At 44.0% G+C, this 25251-nt stretch overlaps 3 protein-coding genes, 1 long non-coding RNA gene and 3 other non-coding genes across 7 annotated transcripts in view; 3 read left to right on the top strand and 4 right to left on the bottom strand.

Annotated features, from left to right (window-relative positions):
* Nucleotides 1-25251, top strand: part of LOC144698295 (uncharacterized) — a 666343-nt gene that overhangs the window by 447090 nt on the left and 194002 nt on the right. The window lies entirely within an intron of this gene.
* Nucleotides 1-25251, bottom strand: part of LOC144698278 (uncharacterized) — a 251559-nt gene that overhangs the window by 64326 nt on the left and 161982 nt on the right. The gene's annotated exons all lie outside the window — the stretch shown is intronic.
* Nucleotides 1-25251, bottom strand: part of LOC144698279 (uncharacterized) — a 167259-nt gene that overhangs the window by 30434 nt on the left and 111574 nt on the right. The window lies entirely within an intron of this gene.
* Nucleotides 1-25251, top strand: part of LOC144698266 (uncharacterized) — a 48175-nt gene that overhangs the window by 12196 nt on the left and 10728 nt on the right. The window contains exon 3 of the mRNA XM_078570240.1: nucleotides 89-424. Within this exon, the coding sequence (XP_078426366.1) occupies nucleotides 89-424 (336 nt within the window). The remainder of the gene's footprint in view (nucleotides 1-88; nucleotides 425-25251) is intronic.
* trnal-aag (transfer RNA leucine (anticodon AAG)) lies at nucleotides 15762-15843 on the top strand. Its single transcript has one exon. It is a non-coding gene; the product is annotated as a tRNA-Leu (tRNA).
* On the bottom strand, nucleotides 19836-19909 carry trnan-guu (transfer RNA asparagine (anticodon GUU)). Its single transcript has one exon. It is a non-coding gene; the product is annotated as a tRNA-Asn (tRNA).
* On the bottom strand, nucleotides 25080-25161 carry trnas-aga (transfer RNA serine (anticodon AGA)). The gene has a single exon. It is a non-coding gene; the product is annotated as a tRNA-Ser (tRNA).

Below are 25251 nucleotides of genomic sequence, written 5' to 3'. Positions count from 1 at the left end.
AGAAACTGAGGGAATGTGGGGACTGTGGGAAAGAATTCAATTACCCATCCCAACTGGAAATTCATCAACGAAGTCACACTGGAGTGAGACCATTCACCTGCATTGAGTGTGGGCAGGGATTCACTCAGTCAGCCTACCTACTGAGACACCAGCGGGTTCACATTGGAGAGAAACCATTCAGCTGCTCCGAATGTGGGCAAGGATTCACTCATTCAGCTTACCTGCTGAGACACCAGCGAATTCACACTAGGGAGAGGCCATTCACCTGCCCTGTATGTGGGAAAGGATTCACTGGGTCCTCTATCCTGCTGAAGCACCAACGAATTCACACTGAGGAGAGGCCGTTCAGCTGTACTTCCTGTGGAAAGAGATTCAGGTCTTCATTCCACCTCAAAGTACACCAGCGAGTTCACACTGGGGAAAGGCCATTTACTTGCTCCGAGTGTGGGAAGGGATTCATTCAGTCAGCCTACCTGTTGAGACACCAGTGAGTTCACACTGGGGAGAGACCGTACACTTGCCCTGAATGTGGGAAAAGATTCACTGGATCTTCCGACCTGCGGAAGCATCAGCGAATTCACACAGGAGAGAGACCATTCACCTGCTCTGACTGCGGGAAGAAATTCACTCAGTTATCTCACCGACTGACACACCAGCTAATTCACACTGGGGAGAGACCATTCACCTGCTCCGAGTGTGGGAAGTGATTCACTCAGTTATCCCACTTGCTGGCACACCGGCGAGTTCACAAGCGACTGCAGGGGTTGGATTCTGCTGTCATTGCTGCTGTTAATCACATCCAGGACTGAACCATGTTCATTCTGACAGCTGGGGTTTGTTTCTGCTGATGTTAATAATCCCTGTAACTGGGCTGGAGTTTAATATTCTGGATCTACAGCTGATTGTGTTCTCGGGGCTGCAGTGGCCCTTTAAGAACCGCTATCTCTGGTCTTTCTCCATAATTCAAGAACTCTCATCAGAAACTAGTTTACAACAAGATTCTGAACTTTACTTCAATCCTAAATCAATCGTTGGTACGAACTCTACAATTCAGTGTCTGAGAGGTTCCACTGATTAACATCTCCAGTTAGAAAGTGCTGATTAATCTTTGCTGACAATTCTTACTGACTTGCACATTACTCACAGTGACACCTCCATTATCCACCAGAAAGAAGGGGAATGGGAATTGGTGGAGAATCGAGAGTTCCCAAATGTTACCATTCCCACCTGGTACAGAAATCCCCTCGGCATGGGAATGGAGACAAGTTCAATCCAAGTAACGGACTGTAAGAAATCGTTGTCTAATAACTTATTAAAATCTTCAGAAGTGTTTGGAATATTACAGAACAGCTCTCTCTCTTATGAAGAAAGCTTCCATAGCAGCTTGCTGGCTGACAAACACAGGACAGGCCTGTTATCTCTACCAAAGACATGTCTCTAGCACAGGCCCTGAAATGAGACATTTCTAACCCTGATACGATTGGATCTCATGACCCAAACGTAAAGCAACTACCTGTGTAAAGGTTAAAACAGGCTCTCGAGAGCACAGAGATATTGAAGTGATCCACACTGGCTTCAGCCCAACACCCACACTCTGGCTCACACCAGTTAACCGTTCAGAGGAGACTGACACCACCAGCTACAGAGACCAGCACTCACTCTGTGTCATCCATCCGTTTGTCCTCCGGGACCGGTAAACTGTTCGCACCTGTCACGGGTCATGTGTTTTCCTGTCTATTTAGCTTATGCATCATATTTAAACTGTTGCTTCTCAATAAACTACTTTAAAATCACTTCTGAGCTCGATCCTCTTTTCGAGTCATCTGTGACTCCCAAACCTAAATCTTACAAGTGGTGTTAGGAGTGGGATCACAGTGATCGAGATCATAGGATTGAGAGGCAACAGTCTTAGTTAAACATGAATGGAGAAGTTCCTAAGTGAAGCCAGGAGTATACACTGTCATTGACATATTACAGAGAGCGACTGATAGTCTGACAGAGAAAACAGACGGGTCAGGGGTGAGAGATATCCTGGGGATTGGTGAAGAGTGTGACCGGGATTCCAAGTATATCCGCAATAGGATTTCTAAAGAGGGTCAGAAAGGAAAAATTAAGTTGAAGAAGGTCTCGAATCAGTCAGAAAATATCCACAAGGTGGATGCAGGTGAACAGAGAGCTGGAGAATCTTGAAAGTCCGTGCATGAACTTCTGTTTGAACCAGATGTATTTACCACATGTCAATAATTTAGATTGTGTGAGATGATCGACAGATGGGGAGGATGAATCTCAGTCGATAGTTATCACATTTTAGTGGAAAAGTTTTGACATTTACTCTTGGTGGCAGCTCAAGGGTTTGTGTTGCTGATTCTGATCATTCTAGTAGCTTTAGTATGTTATCTACTGTTTGTCATCAAGAAATTAGCTTAGAAATAGTTAGGTTCGTCAGAAATCAGTTGTGAGAAGTCAATAAGGATTTTCCCTTCTGTAGGTGGGCAGATCTGTGAGAAATCACTGTCCAATAACCTTATAAAATCTTTAGAAATGTACTAAATATTATAGGAAAAGATCCTGGCCTGACAAATGTAGGACAACATAGCCCAATGTTACCTCATAGGGATGGACTCGGTAGTCAGAGAACAGAATTTGTAGTGGTGACTGAAGACAATGGCTTTGATTTTCCCAATTTTTAATTGAGGAAATTTCAGCTCATCCAGTACTGGGTGTGGGAAAAGCAGTTTGATAATTTAGTAACAGTGGAGGAATGGAGAGGGATGGTGGTGAGGTAGAGCTGGGTGTTGTCAGTGTACATGTGAAAACTAACACGGTGCTTTTGGATGATGTCACCTAGTGGCAGCATGTGGATGAGAAATAGGAGGGGCCAAGGATAGATCCCTTTTTTTAGGATGGATCAGGATGGTGGATTTAAAGGTGAGATGGTCAGTACCAGAAGAGAGAGAACTGTTAACAATATCAGCTAACATGGAGAAGTTGGGTGATCAGTAGTTCAGTGAGAGTGGGGTCAGTACAGCAGAAAGTGGGTCTCATGGACAAGATGAGCACTGAGAGGACACAAGGGGAGATGGGAGAGAAACTGGAGAAAAATGTGGGTTCAGGGCTCAGACAAGGGGAACTTTAGAGACAGTTTGTTACGGTGGGCTAGTGGAAGGGAGGGAAGCAGCAGAGGCAGCTGATCGGATTGTCTCACTCTTAGTAACAAAGAAGCTCCATGAGCTCCTCACACTTGTTGTTGAGAGATACTGTGTCAAGATATTGAAAAGATTTGACACATTGTGTTTAACACAAAGCTAATTTATTTGACTTTTATCCAGAACATAAACCCCGATAACTGACCTGGAGTTTATTAACAGAAAAGCAGAAAAGAGACTTCAATGAACATGGTTCAATCCTGGAAGTTATTTCACAACAGCATCCAATCACTGTAGTTACTTGTGATCTCGCTGGTGTCTCAACAGGTGGGATAACTGAGTGAATCACTTTGCACTCTCGGAGCAGGTGACCGGTCTCTCCGCATTGTGACTGTGCTGGCGTTCAGTGAGCTGAGATGACCAACTGGACCCAGTCCTGCACTGAGACCTGAACGGTCTCTCGTCAGCGTGAACACGCAGGTTGGATGAGGTAGTGAATCCCTTCCCACATTTGGAGCAGGTGAATGGCCTCTCCCCAGTGTGACTGTGCCAATGAATTTCCAGCTGGGATGGGTAATCAAATCCCTTCCCACAGTCCCCACACTTGCACAGCTTCTCCCTGTTTTGAGTGCTCTTATATTTTGACAGGTCAGATGATTGGCAGAAGCCTCGTCCACACACCGAACACGTGTACGGTTTAGCCCCACTGTGAACGGTGCTTTTTCCTTCCATGTTCAAAATCCAATGATATTCCAGCTTATTAACAGATTATTGTATTAACATCAGCAGAAAGAGGCCTCAGTGAATATGGTTCAATCCTGGATGTGGTTTCACAACAAAACCCAATCAGTGTAGTTACTTGTGAACTTGCTGGTGTCTCAGTAGGTTGGATAACTGAGTGAATCTCTTCCCACACTCGGAGCAGGTGAACGGCCTCTCCCCAGTGTGAGTGCGCTGGTGTACAGTGAGTTGAGATGATTGCCTGAACCCAGTCCCACAGTGAGAGCACTTGAATGGTCTCTCATCAGTGTGAACACGTTGATGGCGCATCAGTTCCCCAGAACTTTTATACCCCTTCCCGCAGTCTGGGCATTTAAAAGGTCTCTCATCAGTGTGAACTCGCTGGTGTATCAGTAGGTTGGATGAGGTAGTGAAGCCCTTCCCACACTGGGAGCAGGTGAACGGCCTCTCCTCAGTGTGAGTTCGCTGGTGTACAGTGAGATGAGATGATTGCCTGAACCCAGTCCCACAGTGAGAGCACCTGAACGGTCTCTCGTCAGTGTGAACACGCTGATGGGACATCATTGCACCAGAACTTTTAAAACATTTGCCACAGTCTGAGCATTTAAAAGGTCTTTTATCAGTGTGAACTCGCTGGTGTGTCCTCAGGCTGGATGACTGACTGAATCCCTTCCCACACTGGGAGCAGGTGAACGGCCTCTCCCCAGTGTGACTGCGCCGATGAGTTTCCAGCTCAGACGGGAATCTGAATCCCTTCCCACAATCCCCACATTTCCACGGTTTCTCCCCACTGTGAACGGTGCCTTTTCCTTCCATGTTCAAAATCCGATGATATTCAGGTCACAAATTAGGCGACTCCGTCAGATCCAGATGTGATGTTTGTTTTGAGTTTCCTGACTGCAAATCCTCTCCTTCTAATACCCTGTGAAATTGATTTAAAACAGAAAAAGGTGAGTGAGAGAGAACCCACAAAAACAGGTGGTAAAATTGAGCTGAATGAATCTGGTAATTTGTGGTGCTGGCACTTGCTAAAAGTGACCGTGAAAGCTGCCAGATTGGAATAAAAATTCAACTGCTTCACTAATGTCCTTCAGGGAAGGGAACCTGCCAACTGGTCTAAGCCTACACAAGACTCTGGCCCACAAGGGAGGAGAGGGAGAGAGAGGTGGGAGGGGCAGGAGGTGAAGGGATATCTACAACACAACAAGAACTTTGACAGAATCTCCAGAAACCTCAACCTCCACCAACTAGAAGGATCAGGGTGGCAGGTGTATGTGAACACCATCACCTCCAAGGTCCCCCCCCTGTCACACACTGTCCTGACTTGTCTAGATGAACAGAAATTTCCTCCATTTAAATATTGGGAAGATTGAAGCCATTGTCTTCAGTTCCCGCTACAAACTCCACTCCCTGACCACTGGCTCCATCCCTCTCCCTGACAACTGTCTGAGGCTGAACCAGACATTCATAGGGACATAGGAGCAGGCGTAGGCCATTCAGCCCATTGAACCTGCTCCACCATTCAATCTGATCAAAGTCTTATTCCCACACTATCCACATATCCCTTTATGTAATTGCTCAACATGTCATCCATTCCTTTGTTCTTCTAGTGTAACTATCCTAACACTCACCCGGCAGGCCTCCCACATTCAGCCTACCTGTAATCCAGAACTCTGATTACTCACACCAAGTTTTGTTCATCCCTGTACTCACTGACTTACAAAGGCTCTGGGAATATTGTGAGCAATTTTGGGCACCGTATCTCAGGAAGGATGTGCTGGCCCTGGAGAGGGTCCAGAGGAGGTTCACGAGAATGATCCCAGGAATGAAAGGCTTAACATATGAGGAACGTTTGAGGACTCTGGGTCTATACTCAATGGAGTTTAGAAGGATGAGGGGGTATCTGATTGAAACTTACAGAATACTGAAAGGCCTGGATAGAGTGGACGTGGGGAAGGTGTTTCCATTAGGAGGAGAGACTAGGACCCGATGACACAGCCTCAGAGTAAAGGGAAAACCTTTTAGAACAGAGATGAGGAGAAACTTCTTTAGCCAGAGTGGTGAATCTATGGAAGTCATTGCCACAGAAGGCTGTGGAGGCCAGGTCATTAAGTGTATTTAAGACCGAGATAGATAGGTTCTTGATTGGTAAGGGGAATCAAAGGTTACGGGGAGAAGGCGGGAGAATGGGGTTGAGAAACTTATCAGCCATGATTGAATAGCGGAGCAGACTCGATGGGCCGAATGGCCCAATTTCTGCTCCTATGTCTTATGGTCTTATGGGTTAAGGAGAACCTCAATTTTAAATTTCTCATCCATGTTTTCAAATCCCTCCATGGTCTCTCCCTCCCTACCTCTGTAATCTCCTCTAGCCTCACAATCCTCCGTGATATCTACACTTCTCTAATTCCCACCTCCTCAGCATTCCTGATTTTAACTGCTCCACCTTTGGTGTCTCCCCCAGCAACTGCCAAGGCCACAAACTCTGGAATTTCCTCCCTAACCTTCTCCACCTCACTTTCCTCCTTTAAGATACTCCTTAAAACCTAACTCTTTTCGTAAACCTTTGTTCATCTGCCCTGATATCTCTTCATGTGGCTTGGTGTCAGATGTTGCTTTCCTACGAGCCTGTGAAATGCCTTGGAATGTCCGATTACACAAAGTGGAAGAGAAATGGACAATAGTGCAGGAAAAACAATTCCTGACTATGAAAGATACTGTGGGAAGATAAAGCTGGGAAGCCAGCAGCACATGGTCAGGGGATGGGCATCGGTGGAAACCTGATTTAGACACAGTCAGCAGAAGTAACAGTAAAATACAAAACATAACTCAAATAGATCCATTATTAGAGACAGAGGAAGGTGGACAATGGCAGAGAGATGATCAGGGAGGGCAGAGATGAAGCAGAGCAATGGATGGACATGGAATTAGATCCACAGTAAAGGAGCCACACCAGCCCCAGAGCTAATAAACCTCTCACAGATAACAGAGCACAGCACTAAAAGCTCTAAATTGTAGGTGAATGGTCAAAAATACTCAACTCTGAAACAGTTTCAGTATTCAATTTTAAACTCTTCTGCTGGAGCCTGCAGCTGGAAAGGTATCAGAAGCACTGGAATCAGTGAATCTCCCAGTTGAGGAAATACCTGGGGAGCGGGGTGATGTCACCATGTAATTGTCAATGTGTGATGAGGTCAGACACAAACACAGAACATCTGGGTCTGTGCAAACCAGTGATCACCACACATAATGAAGGATGTGAGAGGGTACGGAGGAGATTTACCAAAATGGTTCGGGGGATGAGGGACGTTAGCTGTATGGTTAGGTTGGTGAAACTGGGGTTGTTCCCCTTGGAACAAAGTAGATTGAGGAGAGATTTGATAGAGGGCTACAAGATTGGCTTAGGTAAGGTCATTAAAGAAAAGTTGTTAACATTATCTGATTGTAAAATGATTACAGGACACAGATTTAAGATTTGGGGTAAAATCAACAGGGGTGATGTGAGGAAGAAATTTTACACAGTGAGTGGTAATGACCTGGAACTCAATACTTAAGTTCAAAGGCCGATAATATCCCGGCTCCAATGAATAGAGTGACTCTGTCAGATCTTGATGTGATGTTTTGTTTCAGGTTCTTTGTCTGCAAATCCTTCCCATTTAAGATCTGGTAAATCGATTGTAAAAAAATCTTCACTGTCAGTCCAGCAACCTTTCACTGCACTGAAACCTTCAATTTGCAGATGAATACTCAATAATACTCACTGTTTTCTAATTTAAAATCCCGTGAGAGCCTGCAGCTGGAAAGGTATCAGAAGCACTGGAAGCAGCTGTAAAAAGAGATCATAAAGTGGTCAGTGTCAGTCCAGGTTAGAAAATGAGAAGAGAAACATTTCTCTTGGATCGAGTTTGCTGTGTGGAATTCTCCCCTTCTAACCCCCTGTAAAAGGAGTTTCCAAAATCCATCCGTCAGTCCAGGATAGAAATTCACAATATCCTCTCCTCCTACTACCAGGACCAGAATGACCGCGCATGCGCTCTGCTGCCCGCTCCCCCGGGCTGAGCAGAGGGAGAGATCCAGCCTTTGCCGGTCTGTTCGCTGCAAACGTATGACCGGTAGTTGGATATTAAGGGTCTGCGGCCTGCACCGAATGTTAATGAAGCCTCCCTGCCCTCTCCGCTGGCTCCATTCCTCCCGCCCACCCACTAACTCCGTTATTCTGCTGGAGACGCCATGTTTTTACCGACTCTTTGCGACTCCGGTCACAGGACAGCACTGCGCATGCCCAGGCAGGAGACAGCAATGCGCAGGTGCCAATTACATTCTGACGTGCGCATGCGCAGGTCCCTGGCTCTCTGGATAGGGCACATTCTCTCCCGCTCTGAATGCTGGGTGACAGATCCGCCATTGGATGTCTGTATTTTTGTATATTAAGTTATTTTTTATGATCCGATGATGACTGTAGAATTAGGGTCAAGATGTAAAATTACTAAATCAATTGATACAACAAAGTGCATGCGCCACTACCATACTTCTGCCCTGTGTGTAATTAACAACAGAACAAGCTCCTACAGTTAGATAAAAGCAAAATGTTGAGGATGCTGGAAATCTGAAACAAAAACAAAAATTACCTACGGTTAGATGTCAATTCACTGGATTCTTAGCAGGTGAGGTGAAGAAGTGATTTTTCCTAACATGCACTGAACATTTAAACTCCGTATTGTCAGTAAGAATGTGCCTAATGTGGATTAAACCTTTTGAACTTTTAAAGCTGGTTTGTTAACTAGTGGCCAAACTTTGCACGCATGAAGTGCCTAAATTTTCTCCATCAGAGATGACTGCTGCTGTGTCAAGTAAGCAGATGATCAAGTGAATCCATTTTCACATTCGGCTGGTGAATGATGTTTTCATCGTGTCACTTTACCCAGGAGTGTCCAGCTGAGACTTGGATCTCACATCCTTCTGGAAATGAGTTCCACATTCTCATCCAAGAAAAAGAGAAAAGCGATGCTGTAAATCTATAATAGAAACAGAACATTTTGGAGTTCGACACAGGTCTGGTAGCGTCTGTGGAGAGAGAGACACATTTTTCATTTCAGGTCTATGACTTTTCAGTAGAACTGAATCAGTGCACAGACCTAAAAACATACCTCTGGTCCCCAATCCACCGACATTCCCAAATATTCTGAGTATTTCCATCACTTTATGCTTTTATCTCTGGTTAAAGACGTTGAAAATGAATTTGGACATTGGATTTATTGGTGATTAACTTATATTGATTCCTGTGTATCCGCCAGTGGAAGCATTTTCCAAACCATTTCCTGATATTAACAGCTTCGATCAGGTCCTCTCTTACCCTATTTTCTAGAGAAAAGCTGTTTAACCTGTTCAATCGTTCTTGAATGTTATAACTTTCCAGTAAACCTTTCTTGAATCTTCTCTAGTGCTTTTAGATCTATCTAATAATATGAAGGCAGTGCGAATTGGAGTATCAAACTCATCATTGCCCCGCAAATGCCTGTATAATGGATGGATCAGTATTGCAGTGCGAGAGAGGAACATTGTTCCAAGTTGTTATTCGTCAAGCTGTATTTCAGCCATTTTCCCATCAGCAGAACTTAATATGAAATGAACACATCCAGTGAAAAAATTTCGAAAGTTGGTGTTACTTTTGTTTGTGTCTTGCTCACTCCTGTGTCCTGTAAATGCTGCTCGAAGGCCAGGATATAAGCTACATAAGTTTTCCTGAGCCTCTGCTCGGTGTATTAGGGGATTTGGCCCGGGTTGGAGTATCTTGCGTCCCAGGGATGGGCAGTAACCCGCTGATTGAAGCTTTAGTCGCCACTTTCTGCTGGCAGCAGGTGATTTGAGAGCTTGGGGTGGAATATTGCTGCTTTTCTGCTTTTTCCGATCTCACTCACTGTAGAGCTGAGGAAGAGCGAATCAGTGGATCCAATAACTTCATAGATTTCTCAAAGGCTCGATGTAGGTACATGGTAGTTCCAAAAGTTCTTTCATTATATTGCAGATTAATATTTGTAAAAATAGATGTTTTGTGGGAACTGGCTTAATAACTACAGAGCTGGCAATGTTTGGGGGATATTTTCTTGCAGCCAATATACCCAATGACAATCCGGAATTGAGTGTTATTGAATGCGGATGGGAGAAAATCATGACAATATCCAGGCTTGGGCTGACAAGCGGTAAGTAACATTTGCACAACACAAATGCCAGGCAATGACCATCTCCAACAAGAGAGAATCTAACCACCGCCCCTTGATGTTCAATGGAATTACCATCACTGAATCCCTCACTATCAACATCCTGGGAGTTATCATTGACTAGAAACTGAACTGGACTGACCAAATAAATACTGTGGCTACAAGAGCAGTTCAGAAGCTAGGAACCCAGCGAATAGTAAATCAACTCCTGATTCCCCAAAGCCTACCCACAAGGCACAAGTCAGGAGTGTGGTGGAATTCTCTCCACTTTCCTGGATGAGTGCAGCTCCCACAACACTCAAGAAGCTTCACACCATCCAGGACAAAGCAGCTCACTTGATTGGCACCACAACCACAAACATTCACTCCCTCCACCACGGACTCACAATAGCAGCAGTGTGTACCATCTACAATGTGCACTGTAGGAATTCACCAAGGTTCCTTAGACACCATTTTCCAAACTCATGACCACTACCACTTGGAAGGACAAGGGCAGCAGATACATGGGAACACTACCACCTGCAAGTTCCCCTTCAAGTCACTCACCATCCTGACTTGGAAATATATCGCCATTCCTTCACTGGAACTCCCTTCCTATCAGCAGTGAGTGTACCTACACCACAAGAACTGCAGCGGCTCAAGAAGGCAGCTCACCACCACCTTCTCAAGGGCAACTAGGGATGGGCAATAACTGCTGGCCCAGCCAGCGAACCCCACATCCCATGAATGATTTCAAAAAACGTGGATGATTTCGAACCACCAACCCTTTAGTTAGCAGCTAACTAGAGAGATCACTCTTCATTCCCCTTTGATTCTGGTTCGGGAAGAGTTTGATACAGTAGATAGGGAGAAACTCTTTCCACTGACGAGGGTCAGTGACCAGAGGACTGGGATTTAAGATAATTCAAGAAAGACAGACTTCATTTATATAGCCCTTTTCCCGACCAGCGGACGTCTCAAAACGCTTTCTGGCCAATGAATGACTTTTTGAAGTGTTGTCATTGTTGTGATGTAGGAAACACGGCAGCCAATCACCAGTCAGCAAACTCCCACAAACAGCAATGTCATTGTGAGCGGATGATGTGTTTGTGTGACGTTGACTGAGGGACACATGGCTATGAGATCAAGCACCTCCTCATTTTTCTCAGTCGGTATATACAATCTAATTCCCCTTGCTGTACAACCCGTTACAGAGATTGTTATAGAAAAGAGGGAAAGGCTTGCTACAGCTATACAAAGCCCTGGTTAGATCACACCTGAAGGACTGTGTATAATTCTGAGAATGACACCTTATAAAGAATCAATATTTGCATTGAAAGTGTCAGAGGAGCCGCATTGATGAGGTTGGTGGGTTTTGGAAATTGAAAGTTGTACATCTGCAGCTTGTGGCACTATTTCACCTCACTGTTCACTTCATGTTCATGTCTAACACACTCGATGCTGTTATTGGCTGAACGAGTCCTCTGTGTTTGAACTAAACATGCTCTTATTTTGGAAGGAAGAACGGGGAGCGACAGGGTAAATTGCAGGGTTCCGAAGAAAAGGTCGGGTAATGGCAGGGACAGGACGGGCAGAAGGCCCACTTTCTCTGCTGTAACCATTCTATGATTTGATACAAATAATATTTCCCAAATAGCGCGTGCTCTAGCTGTAGACGAGTTGTTAATATGATAGATTTGAAATCCAGTTGTGTTTCCTCACGGAGGTTCGAATCTTGCCAGCTGTGCTATTCATTATTTCTGATCTTAAACGGTTGCCTTCAGAATTCAATCTCATTCAAATGGAGAATAAAACATCCAAATACATCCGTGTTCTCTTATTTCCGTTCATTTATCAGCCTTCTGAAAATCTCCAGCTGTAAATGGAACAAAAACGGGGCCAAGTTGGTGACATCCTTGCTTTCTGGGTGTTTGTCTCTCCTGAGGCCTCTGTCACTCTCAGTGTATATGTGTGTCTGTGTTTCTCTGTTTGTGTCAATGTGTTTCATTTTCCCGAGCGGGGTGAACACACTTTACCAGCAAAAACTTTATTTACTTTAGTTGTGCAACTTCATATTGAAATGTTACTGAGAGAAATATCAGGGTGAAAGATGCAACAGGAAATTGTCTCTTTCTATGTATGGACTACAACAACAACTTATATTTATAAAGCACCTTTAACCTGTTGAAACGTCACAAGGCGTTCCCCATGGTCATTATATAACAAAGTGTGACACTGAGCCTCATATTCGGTCAGATGACTAAAAGCTTGGTCAAAGGGGGAGGCTTTAAGAACTGTCTTAAAGGAGGAAAGTATCGATTTCATGTTCCAGCTAACAGCAATGGTTCATCTCATTGGGGAAGAAGTCACTTGTGTTCAACCTGAACAGACCATTTAGCCGGAGAAAGTTGACTGGTGAAAGAGATTGGGAATGAAAAAATTCCAAAAGTGGCCTCCATGAGCCACATTTCCAGCCCGGGTAGCAGCTTCCCTGATGGCCGACTGGTTAGGGCTCAACACTTTCACTGCCGCTCCCCTGGTTTGATTCCCTATCAAGGAATTGAGATTTGTTGCACTTGGGCGAACTGCTAAAGCCAACATTATTGTCTTCCTGGCTGAAAAAAACACAGAACAGCTCTGTCAGAGTCAGGGGAATGAGAGTTGAAGTTTCACATCAGAGCTGAAATGTTACACCTGCAACAAGTCGAGAATAAATCCAGAGTCGGAGTGAGGGGGCGAAAATAAAAGAGATGGGCTGTGACAGGTTACAAAGCACTGACTATAGAGCTGGTGGTGCAAGGCAGAATATTATTCCTGCATTACCCATGTTACTTTCAGTTCTAATTTCCTGATTTATCACATACCCAACATTACCACGACAGTCCGGTGGCCATAAACAACTCCCACCAATGTTTGTTGCGTCTTGCTGTTTCTTAGCTCGACCCAAACTGATTCTTCATCTTTACGCTTCAATCTAAGATCCTCTCCCACTAATGTACCAATCTCGTCCCTTATTAACAGCACTACCCCACCTCCTTTTCCTTTTTGCCCATCCGTCCTAAATGACGTTTCCCCTTGAATATTCAGATCAACCAATCACACTGCTCTGTCAAAGCAGAACACATGGCCGATTGGCCAAATCGTTTGCTGTAGCTTTCTGTCATTTTGTGTTTCCTAACACCCCGGTTGTATCTCTCTAAGTTATGCTGCCATTTTATAACTCAATCTAGCGAGATGTAATCCCTGCCCTTCTATCCGACGCTTTGAATTCAAGACAATGAGCAAATTCAGCGGGTTTTGTTGTCATTTCTCGCACTGAATTTGAAACTGGACTCGTTCAACGACAATTAAATAGTCTCAACCGTTCACCCCTTCAAAATGAACCTGTTGTGTTGCTTCTTGCAGTGCATCTGCTAAACAACATAAGCTCATCCCACTCCGCTTTCTTCATAGTGAAATCCAGTGTGAAAATAGGAACAATTTCAAAGTTTAACAACGTGCAGAAGACTGGAAGGAGAGTGTGGCTGTGGATAATTGACACTGCACATTCCTGTAATCAGTATCTCGGACAATCAGGAAAATGAGATCCTGTAAACCCATCCCTTCTCAAAGCTTCGTGTCTTACATTCCCTGTCCCTGATTCGCAGGGAAATATTGAATTCATGAACTTTCTGTGTCTGGCTCAAGCAACTAATTGACCTGGGAGCTGGAGGCGAAGCAGAGACAGAAGCAGGAAGAGATGCAGCATGGAAGTGTTTAGAATTTGATGTGTGTCAGTTACTGTCAGTGATGAATTTCTGCCGTGTGTTCCCTTGTCAGTTTCACAGGAGCCGCATGAGATGAGGTTGGTGGGTTTTGGAAATTGAAAGTTGTACATGAGCAGCTTGAACAAAAGGTCGAACAATTGCCAGCTCAGATTGAATGTATGGGTTTGTGTGCGGTGTTTCATTTTAACAGGAAGGGTGAGGAGAGGCAGCATCGATATAAATTTCTGTGGGGAGCAAGCGATTTTTTGGAACTGGTTAAATGACTCTTCCAGAGAGATTGTATGGACACGATGGGCTGAATGTACTCCTCTACTGTAACCAACTATGATTTTATACCGACCATATTTACTTGTGCGGAGGGCTATAGCGGAGTGATTAAGGCGATGGAGTCCAAATCCATTGGGGTTTCCCACGTCTCATTATTCCTGATTTTAACTGTGTGTCTACAGAGTTAATTATCGGTAAAATTGAATCAAACAAATCCAAAAACTCGGGATGTTTCCTATTTCTGTTCATTCATGAAAACATTCACGAAATTTGCATTCGGAAATGGAACGAAAACGAAGCCAGGTTGGTGTCATGTTTGCTTTCTGGGTGTTTGCCTCTCCCGAGAGACAAACCCTTGCCCTCTGTCACTCTCGGTGTATGTGTCTGTGTGTGTTCCTATGTGTGTGTGTCAATGTGCGTCAGTTCCTCATTTTTACCATCCAAACATTATTCACCTTCGTCCTGCGGCTTCATATTAAGATGGCCCAGAGAAAACAAAAGCGCTGTTTTAAAAGATGCAAGAGGACATTTATTTCTGGTTCTTTTTGAGTGGAAACTGTTCAGCTACTAAATGCCCGGATGTTACAAAGCGGAGGCTGATTGAAGCTTTCACATGATTTTATGAAGTAGCTGAGAATCCCCGCGGGGCCGAATGGCCTATTCATGATCATGGATTTGTATATTCTAATTCAGTGCCAATGCCGGTCAAGGTGATGGTTGTTTCTGCTTTGACAGTGATAGTGAGTGGCCGAATGGACTGAGGTGCTGGTCGAGGTTCCTGTGATTTGGGCTCCACTACTGCGGTCGTTAAACTTTCCGGTGGTTTGTTTTTGAGGCCGTTCCAAAAAACCCTCCATACGGCCAGGGAACAGCTGAGCTGTGCAGTGTTGTATTTTGGTTGGGAGGATGGGGAGAGGCAGTCTAAGTTGGGTTAATGGCATGCACTGAAAGTATTTTTTCTCTCTTACTCCCTGTACCCATTCTATTATTTTAGACAAACAACAGATCAATTTCACTAAGTCGTTGTGGCCAAGTGATTTTAGCTGACGGTCTGCAGAATTAATTATCGGTTAATTGGAATAAAAACCACCCAAATAGCCCGCGATTCTTATTTCTGTTCATCTGCAAACATTCACTAAATTCGCAGTGGGAAATGGAAGAGTAATTGACCACTCTTGATCAACCAATCACAACTGCTGTTTGACAGCAGCACACCAGGGCCGAATGGCCTCTTTCTTTCCTGTAACTTTCTATAACTTTAAGTTTCCCAACACCACGGATTCTCTTTCCCAGTCATTCTGCCATTTTATAACCCATTTTATCGAAATGTACTTTGTTACCTTGTGTCCTGTCCTTCTGAAGTCAAGACCCGGAATGAATTCAGTCAGAAGTTTTCTTGTCATTTCCAGCAGGAGATTTGGAACCAGACCAGTTGAATGACAGTTTAAATGGTGCCAACCCTTCACTGCAGCTCATTGTATTTTTGAGTGGAGATGATTTCTGTTTGTTACAAAGTGCAGGATGATCTGATTAACTGACGGAGCTGGATCCAGGTTCCGAATGATCAATTCCTGCTCTATTGCTTTTGTTCTATTTCAGTGGCCATACCTGCGAAGGAGATGATTAAAAGCCCCTATCCCTGTGGTAGCGTGGCCGAGCGGTCTAAGGCGCTGGATTAAGGCTCCAGTCGCTATGGAGGCGTGGGTTCGAATCCCACCGCTGCCAAACATTTAGCAGCCCCCTTTGGACAGATACCACCTCAAATTGAGTGTGCAGTGCTGTATTCTGGCAGGAAGAATGAGGAGATGATATAAATATGAGTAAAGGCAGGATGTTGAATTTTAGTTGTTGAGTTCCAGAGAGTCCGTATGTGAGTAAACGTCAATGATTTTACACAAACAGCAGTGTCGTCAGTGTCGGTTCTGTGTTCATGGAGGAGTGGATAAGGGGATGGGGTTGGAATTCTGGTGGCTCTCCTCACAGAGGTACAAATCCTACCGGTTCCAATTCTCATCATTCCTGATTTTGATAAGGTGCCCATGGAATTAATTCATGGATAAACGGAATTAAAACCATACAAACGCTCCCGTGGTTTCTTCTTTCCCTTCGTCTGTGTGAGTGTCAATGTGGCTCACTTTCCCAAGGGATTGGACACATTTTTAACACTACAAACTTTATTCACATTAGTTGACCAAATTCAAATCAAAAATAGCAGGTTGAAAGGTACAAGAGGAGGTTGTTTCCTTCTCTGTGTGCTCCATTACAACAACAGGTTACATTTGGATAGCGCCTTTAATGAAACCTCCAAAGGTGGTTCACAGGTTCATTATATAAAAGGGTCTGACACTGACACGCATAAGGAGATGTTAGGCCAGATGACCAAAAGCTTGGTCGGAGAGGTACGTTTTAAGAACAGTCTGAAAGGAGGAAGGTGAGGTGGAGAGACAGAGAGGCTTAGGGAGGGAATTACAGAGCTAGGGGCCTCAGTAAGTGAAACCACAGTCACCAATGATGGAGCCATTCTGACTGGGAATGTACAAGAGGCCAGAATTAGAGAAGCACAGATATCTCAGAGGCTTGTGGGGTTATAGCAGATCACAGAGATAGAGAGGGGCGAGAACGAGGAGGGAATTGAACACAAGGATAAGAAATTTTGAAGCAGATACATTTTTTGACCGGGAGCCAATGTGAGTCAGCGAGCAGAGGGATGAGAGGGGAATGGGACTTGCTGTGACTGAAGACACAGGCAGCAGTTTTGGATGACCTCAATTTGCGGAAGGGAGAATGTCCACTTACATTCCAGAACTGACATTCTGCTGGATCAGCACTGCCCTTTTTCCAAGACCAATATTGATTCTTTATAATGTGCGGTTCCCAGAACGATACACAGTCATCCAGGTGTGATCTAACCAGGGCTTTGTATAGCTGTAGCAAACCTTTCCCTCTTTTCTATAACAGCCTCTGGAACAGGTTGTACAGCAAGGGGAGTTAGATTTTATATATCGACTGAGAAAAATGAGGAGATGCTTGATCAGAATGAACTTCTTTCAAATATTCAAGAGGAAATCAATTGCATAAATAATTATTTCTTTTTATTCCTAAGACAACATATGAATCCCCAATCCAACTCTCTGTGTCATTGGGTCCGGGAAACTTTGTTCATTTTCACACACTGAGCATGGGCACTGAGAAGCTCCTGCACCTCTTTCAGTATTGTGTTTCTTAATTCAGAGTTTTCAAAAGGGAATTGACAACTATTTGAAATGGAAAAAAAACTGCAGGGTTATGAAGGAAGAGAATGATTTTGGAGCTAAGTGGATAGCTCTTTGAAGAAAGCACACACCCGATGGGTCGAATGGCCTCCTACTGAGCTGTGTCAATTTACAATTAGATCAATTTCTCTGCAACATTCCAAAATGTCCCACCCCAGTTCTATTCCTGTGAAACAAGATCTTGCAGTGCAGCATGTCTACACAGTTTGAAATTCTAGACAAGTCCCTTTGGCTTTTTCTCCCAAATTGTTTCTGTGGTATAGCGGCGGAACCAGTGATGCCCATCCCATAAATGAATACAGAAACAAATAGTGATTATCACATTCACTTCACATGCGCAAGGTCGCTGGTTTGAAAGCTGACAGAAATATTATCAAAACTGAATCATCAAATTGTGAGAAGTTGCACAATTCCCGTTTGTTGCTAAACAATAACTGAATACATTATCTCACAGCCATGTGACATTGTCACTTCCCCAGGCTTTGAATGATTTTCTCCAAAAGGCACGGTTTTGAGAAAGAGACAATAAATGAGACGAATTGCAGTAAGATAGTTTACACATGTATGAAGTGTTGAATGGCCTGCTGATGTGCTGTGTCATTTTATGATTCTAATGTCAGATCAATTTCACGGCCACATGGCTATGTTTTTCAGCCGAATTGTACTTCCACAAAACAGGGTCCGGAAGTGCAGTAAGACTGCACGTTTTGACATTCTAAGTCGGTCCCTGTGGTTCTGCCCATTGTTTCTACAGTTACCAATTGGTTATCACGTACACGTAAAAGTTCCTCTGTCTGGAAATGGGTAGGAACATTATCGATATTTACACATCTAAGTGAGGGAAATGTCTATAATTCACATTTGTTGTTGAAAATTAACTGAATATAATATCTCCCGCCACATTAAATTTTCCCTTTACCAAGCTGCAAAAAGCATTCTCAAAATCAGGAGGGATGAAACTGACTCAGCACAAAAACTAGCAGTTTCTTTAATCAACAACATAAATTAATGAGTTTACAAATGCAAATTAACAGTTAATTACTGACTGAAAGTTGACTACCAGTGTGATCCAAAGACTAGCGTCACCCGAAAAACAGAAGCAAGTGATACTGTGATTGAACACGAGGGAATGGGAGAGATGGTGCAAAATCACTTTGTGTCGCTCTACATCACGGATCTTAATTCTTTCATGGGCATCGCTGGTCAGCATTTGTTGTCCATCCGAATTGCCCTTCAGCTGTGTAACTTGTTAAACCATTTCAGAGGGTAGTTGAGAATCAATCACATCACTGTGGGTTTTGGAGTCACATGCAGGTCAGACCAGGCAAGGACGACAGATTGAATTCCCTAAAGGACTGGTGAATCACATGGGTTTGTATGGCAATCAATGATAGTTTCATGGTCATCGTGACTGAGAAAATACTGAGGACGTGTCAGATCAGAATAAACACCTTTTGTAAGTTCACCATGAAATCAGTTGCATAAATAACTAATGTTTATGTCGAAAACCGCAGAAAGAACCCTAGTCCAACTCTTCATTTCATTGGGTAAGGGAAATATTCATTGAGGCAAACTGCCTGGATTCTGCAGAAACTCCTTCCTCCAAAGGGAATTTGGCAATGGTTGAAATGGGGAAAATTCTGATACATGGAAAGAGAGAAGGAAATTGGGATTAATTGGCAAGATCTTTGTAAAAGGCTGGTTATAAATAGAACAGGTGGAAGGTCCTCTTACTGCGCTGTGCCATTTGATGATGACATTGTTGATCAGTCTGTCTCCAGCATTCCTAATGAGAACAGCCGAATTCCATTTCTTCAAAACAAAGACCCAAAGTGCTGCTGCATGACGTCACCGCTTAACATTCCAGACAGCTCCATTGGGATCCAGGCAGGGAAATGTCCCTGTAGCGTTGTGGTTACCCAGCTCATTTCGCTTCTGCAAGTTACTCCATTCGATGCTCGGGGAAAACATTACCACCCAGCTGTGTGGAGAAGTTGTATCGCTCCCATTCCTGTTTGTTGTTGAATGTGAACTGAATGCTGGATCTTGCAGCCACGTTAGATTCGCTCTTCACCATTTCTGAAGATAACATTCAGCAAAATAAGATGTTTCCTCTGGCAGCGGGTGATTGGAGAGTGCGGGGCTGGAATATTGTTACTTGTTCCTGTCTCACTCACTGTGGAGCTGAGCAAGAGCGACGAATTAATGGGCTTGTTTCAATCCAATAGCCTGATAGATCTCTATTGATTTAGATGGGGGTTCACGATCGTTTATATTCTTTGTGAGATCTGAAATGAATATCCGTAAACAGAGCTCGTTGTGGGAACTCAGTGGGTGACAGACGAGTTTTCAACGTGGGGTGGGATGGATTTTCTTGTAGTTTCAGGGCCCCGAAACAAATCAGAGCATTAATGAGTAATGATGGGGAGAAAAAAGTGCCAGCTTCGTCCCTGGGTGGTCTCGAACCACCAATTTTTCGGTTAACAGCCGAACGCGCTGACCAATTGCGCCACAGAGACTTAATGAAGGAACTGGCACTCTGTAAGATGTCCTAAACCAATGGCTCAGCGAGGGAAAGCTTCAGATTGCCGTGACTGCAATGACAATTATTCCCTATCAGTTTAACTCTTCCCAAATAAAGATTGGGACATTCATTGAGGGCACATGGAAAAAGTCTGATCCCGCCCACTGCAGACACATCCATGTCACCGGGAACCAGCTCTCCTACAACCGGAGCCGTCTCCCTTCGAGTCTTTCCGTGTTTTGTCTGTTACCAAGTATTCTGATTGTCCCGAAGCCGGTAATTCTAAAGGGGTTTCTCTGTTACACAGCGAGTGGTTAGGATCTGGAATGCACTACCTGAGAGTGTGGGGGGGAGGCAGATTCAATCGCGGATTTCAAAAGAGAATTGGACAGAAAATGCAGGTCTCCAGGGACAAACGCGGGGGAGTGGGACCAGGTCAGTTAGTTTTCAGAAGAGAAAGAGATCTCCCTTTTCAGACGGAGTTAAGGAGATTTATTTCCTCTCATAGAGTCATTCGCCTGTGGAATTATTTTCATCAGAGGTTTGGTCATTGAATTTACACAAGGCAGAATTAGACAGATTTTTGATAGACAAGGGGGTCAAAGGTTATGGGGGGCAGGCAGGAAGGCGGAGTTGAGTCCACAACCAGATTTGCCGTGACCTCAATGAATGGTGAAGCAGGGTCAAAGGGCTGAATGGCCTACTCCTGCCCCTGAGACCTTTGTTCCTCCGACCCAGGCTGAATGGCCTCCATCTATGTGTAGCCTTATCTCTGATCCTCTGACACTATGAGGCTCTGGAGAGGCAAATGGTCAATTCCTGCTTCTATTTGTTATATTCTATTTTGGAGCCGTTACCACCCAAGGCAATGGTTAGTTTACCTTTGATAGTGGGAGCGTGGCCGGCTGGGTTAAGGTGTTTTGTTTGGCCTCTGTTCTCTTCGTGGGTTCGATTCGAAATTTCAGTTGATTTGTTCTTTCAGTCACTTCACCTGAGCATGGGCTCACGGCCGTCGATGTCTTAAGATCTTCATCTTGGCAGGAAGAACAAGGAGACGTAGTATGAATTGCAGGGTTACTGGGAATATGTGGGGCCGAATTCCCACTTTCTCTGTTATAACCTTTCTGTGATTTCATATGAACAAGATTAAAATTGATGTGAAATCTGTAATTGCGGATGAGTGGTTAAGACAATGGGTTTGAAATCTACTGGGCTCTTCGCGTGTAGGTTTGAATCCTCGCTGTCTGCTGCTCCTTACTTTAAGTGAATCTAGAATTAAATTAATTGTTGGTGAAATGGAATAAAAACTTTCCAAACACTCCCGTGTGTTTCTCCTGCTTCTGTTCTTCGTTTCTTTCTTTCCGTTCATCTGCAAGCATTCACCAAATCTGCAGTCTGAAATGGAACAATAATTGGAGAAGCTGGTGACATCCTAACTTTCTGGGTGTTTGTGGATCCTGAGGCCTCTGTCACTCTCGGTGTATGTGTCTGTGTGTTTCTCTGTGTGTGTCAATGTGGCTCAGTTCCCTGAGGGGATGAACACTTTTTTACCATCACAAACTTCATTCACATTATTCGTGCAACTTCATGTTAGAATGTTATGGTCCCCCGTCTTTTCCCCTGAGACCTGAATTTTCTGTCCAATTCTCTTTTGAAATCCGCGATTGAATCTGTCTCCCTCACACTCTCAGGCCGTGCATTCCAGATACTAACCACTCGCTCTGTAACACAGAAGCCCCTTCAGAATGGTACACTTTATGTGATGTTGCCTCTCTTCATTCTTCTGACCAACATGAATCACTTCACACTTCCCTACATTAAATTTCAGGTTCGCTTTAACAGTTTACACGAGGAATTCCTGTGCATTGTGACAGTTCAAACAGCGGTAAGAAAAAAGTTAGCTCCTGATCAGGAGTTGAACCTGGGCTGCGGCAGTGAAAGTATTAAATCCGAAGCACGAAACTCTCCGACTTGCAGTGAAGCTGAGGCGGTTTTCACTCAGAAGCCAGCGGCTGTGATATTAACAAAGCGGGATGGAGAGAGACTCAGTTTGAGCGGTGACACTGCTGGAGGGATGGAGAGTTGGGGATCACCCATCAAAGCTTAAAAAAAACTGCGGTGCCCAGCATGGGGCTTGAAGTCACGATGCTGAGATTAAGAGTCTCACGCTTTACCGGGTAAGCTAGCCGGGAATGCACAGTCATTGCTCCCTATGCAAAAATTCAGGGAGATCAATGTTCCTTCCTCCCTGGAGCCTCAGCTTGTTCTGAATTTCAAAGTGTGGAAGGTAATCGGCCTACAAAAGCCCCAAGGTTACAATACATTCCTCTCAATCACCAATAACATCATTCACATCTTCCACTTCTTAGCTGCACCTCCTTCCAAACATTGCAAACTCCACTTGCATCTTTCATCCTGATATTTTTCTCTTGGACACTTTAGTATGAAGCTGCACAATTAATGTGAGTCAAGTTTATGAAGTGAATATGTGTCCATCCCCTCGGGGAACTGAACCACATTGACACACACAGAGGAACACACACCGACACAGACACCGAGAGTGACAGAGGCCTCAGGAGAGACAAACACCCAGAAAACAAGGATGTCACCAACTTGGCCAATTATTGTTCCATTTCAGGGGCCAAATGTAGTGAATGTTTTCAGATGAACAAAAGTAAGAAACACGGGGGTGTTTGGGTGGTTTTCTTTTTCATTTGACGGATAATTTATTCTGCAGACAGTTTGTGTCAATCAGGAATGAGAAGAAGGGGAGTTGGCAGGATTCGAACCATGTGTAAAAATGCCTTCAGCACTCGGCCAGGACAACTGGGTAAAGGCTGCATGTTGTTTGTTTAAAATAATAGAATGAATACAGGGAGTTCCAGTGAAAGAAGGTCTTCCAGTCCGTGTCATTGTCCCACCTTTTCCCAGTCACCCTGGGATTTACACTGTCTCTCCTCATTCTTCCAACTGAAATACAACACGGCACAGCTCAGCTGTTCCTTCACCGCACGGAGAATTTTTGGAAAGCGCCTCAAATAACCAACCACCAGAAAGTTTGGCAGCGGTGAGAGTAAAGCCCAAATCACCAGAGAGATCGGAACCTGAACCAGCGGCTGAGCCCACTCGGCCTCACTATCACATTCAGATTAGACACAAACATTATCTTCACCAACATTGACACTGAATTACAAAATAAAAAATTATGATCAGGAATTGGCCATTCGGCCCCTCGGGCATTCTCAGCTACTTAATAAGGTCATGTGAAAACTTCAATCATCACCCAGTAACATTCGGACGTAAAGTTGCTGAACAGTTTCCACTCAAAGAAAAGAGAGAAATGTTTTAAAACTGCTCTTTTTTTCCCTGTACCACCTTAACATGAAGCCACAGAATTAACATGGCCAATGTTTGGGTGGTAAAAATGGGAAACTGAACCACATGGACACACACAGAAAATCACACATATGCATGTTGTTAAGATTTGAAATTGTCCATATTTTCACACTGTCTTTCAATGTGCAGAAAGTGGAGCTGTGATCAGCTTACAGCTCAGAAGATGTACAGCAAGAATGTCTATTATAGGCTGATGCTCACGGTGCCTGTTTGAACACGGTGAGCTGCATCTGACGATTGAGAACATTTAGTTGCCGTTCAACAAGTCCGGTTCCAAATTCCCTGCCATAAATGATAAGAAAACTCGCTGAATTTGCTGAATGTCTTGAATTCAAAGCATCATATGGAAGGTAAGAAAGTTCATCTTAACCGTGGTTTTAGGAAAAATAAAATGACAGCAAGTTACAGCAAAGAAAAGAGGCCATTCGGCCCTGTGTGCTGCTTTCAAAGAACAGTGTGATTGGTTGATCTGAATACTTTTAGGAAGAATGGACAAAAAGGTAAACGAGGCGGGGTCGCGCTCTTAATAAGGAACAAGATCGGTACATTAGTGATAGAGGATCTTAGATTGAAGGATCAAGATGTGGAATTAGTTTGGGTGGAGCTGAGAAACAACAAGAGGCAGCAAACATTGGTGCGAGTTGTTTATAGGCCACTAAACTGTAGTGGGAATGTTGGGCATGGGATAAATCAGGAAATTAGAGCTGCATGTGACATGGGTAATACAGGAATAATATTCTGCCTCGCACCAGCAGCTCTATAGTCAGTACTTTGTAACCTATCACAGTCCTTCTCTTTTATTTTCACTCCCTCACTCCGACTCTGGGTTTGTTCCCGAGTTTTGCCCTTGTGACATTTCCAGCTCTGATGTGAAACTTACACTCTAACTTCATCATTTCTAGCAGAGCTTTACAGTGTTATTTTTAACAAGCAAATCAATCACATTGATTTGAACAGCTCACCCAGGAGGAATAAGTTTCAAATCCCTAACGAGGAATCGAACGCAGGCTGTACTGATAAAATTACCGTATTCTAACCACTAACCCAGCAGTTTGACACATGCAGGCTGCTTATGAAATTGTCCCTTTCCAGACCCCTTTTACTAGGGACAAGTTTCTTTGACCAAATTGTCTGTGTCGTTTGAACACAAGTGATGTCTTCAGCCAATGAGAAAAACCATTGCTGAGAGCTGGAACATGAAATCGATACTTTCCTCCTTTAAGACAGTTCTTAAAGCCTCCCCCTTTGACGGAGCTTTTAGTCATCTGACCGAATATGAGGCTCAGCGTCGTACTTTGTTATACAATGCTCCTGGGGAACGCCTTATGACGTTTCATTAGGGAAAAGGAGCTTTATAAATATAAGTTGTTGTTGTAGTCCATACATAGAAAGAGACAGGCTCCTGTTGTCTCCTTCATCCTGATATTTTTCACTGTAACATTGTAATGTGAAGTTGCACCACGAATGTGAATACAGTTTGTGCTCGTAAAAATGTGTTCACCCCCTTGGGGAACTAAACCACATTGACCCACACACAAGAACAAACAGAGATTATACACCGAGAGTGACAGGGGCCTAAGGAGAGGCAAATGCCAGGATGAAATCATGTCACCAAATTGGCTCTTTTTTTTTCATTTCCGACTGGAGATTTGCAGAAGGCTGACAATGAATGGACATAAGAAATCACGGATGTGTTTGGATCTCTTTTCCTCGATTCAAACGATAATTAGTTCTGTCTGCGTGGAGTTAAAGTCAGAAATTACAGGAAACGTAGTCGGCAGGATTCGAACCTGCGCAGGGTAACCCCAATGGATTTCTAATCCATCGCCTTAACCACTCGGCCACGACTACAGAAATTGCTCCTCTAACACTATTAGTTGTATGAAATCATAAAAGTTCCAGCAGAGAGAGCGGTCTTTCTGCCCGTCTTGTCATGGCCAT

This window comes from Cetorhinus maximus, chromosome 23 (genome assembly GCF_964194155.1).
Source record: "Cetorhinus maximus chromosome 23, sCetMax3.hap1.1, whole genome shotgun sequence".
Lineage (NCBI taxonomy): Eukaryota > Metazoa > Chordata > Chondrichthyes > Lamniformes > Cetorhinidae > Cetorhinus > Cetorhinus maximus.
This window is presented reverse-complemented; position numbering and strand designations above follow the sequence as displayed.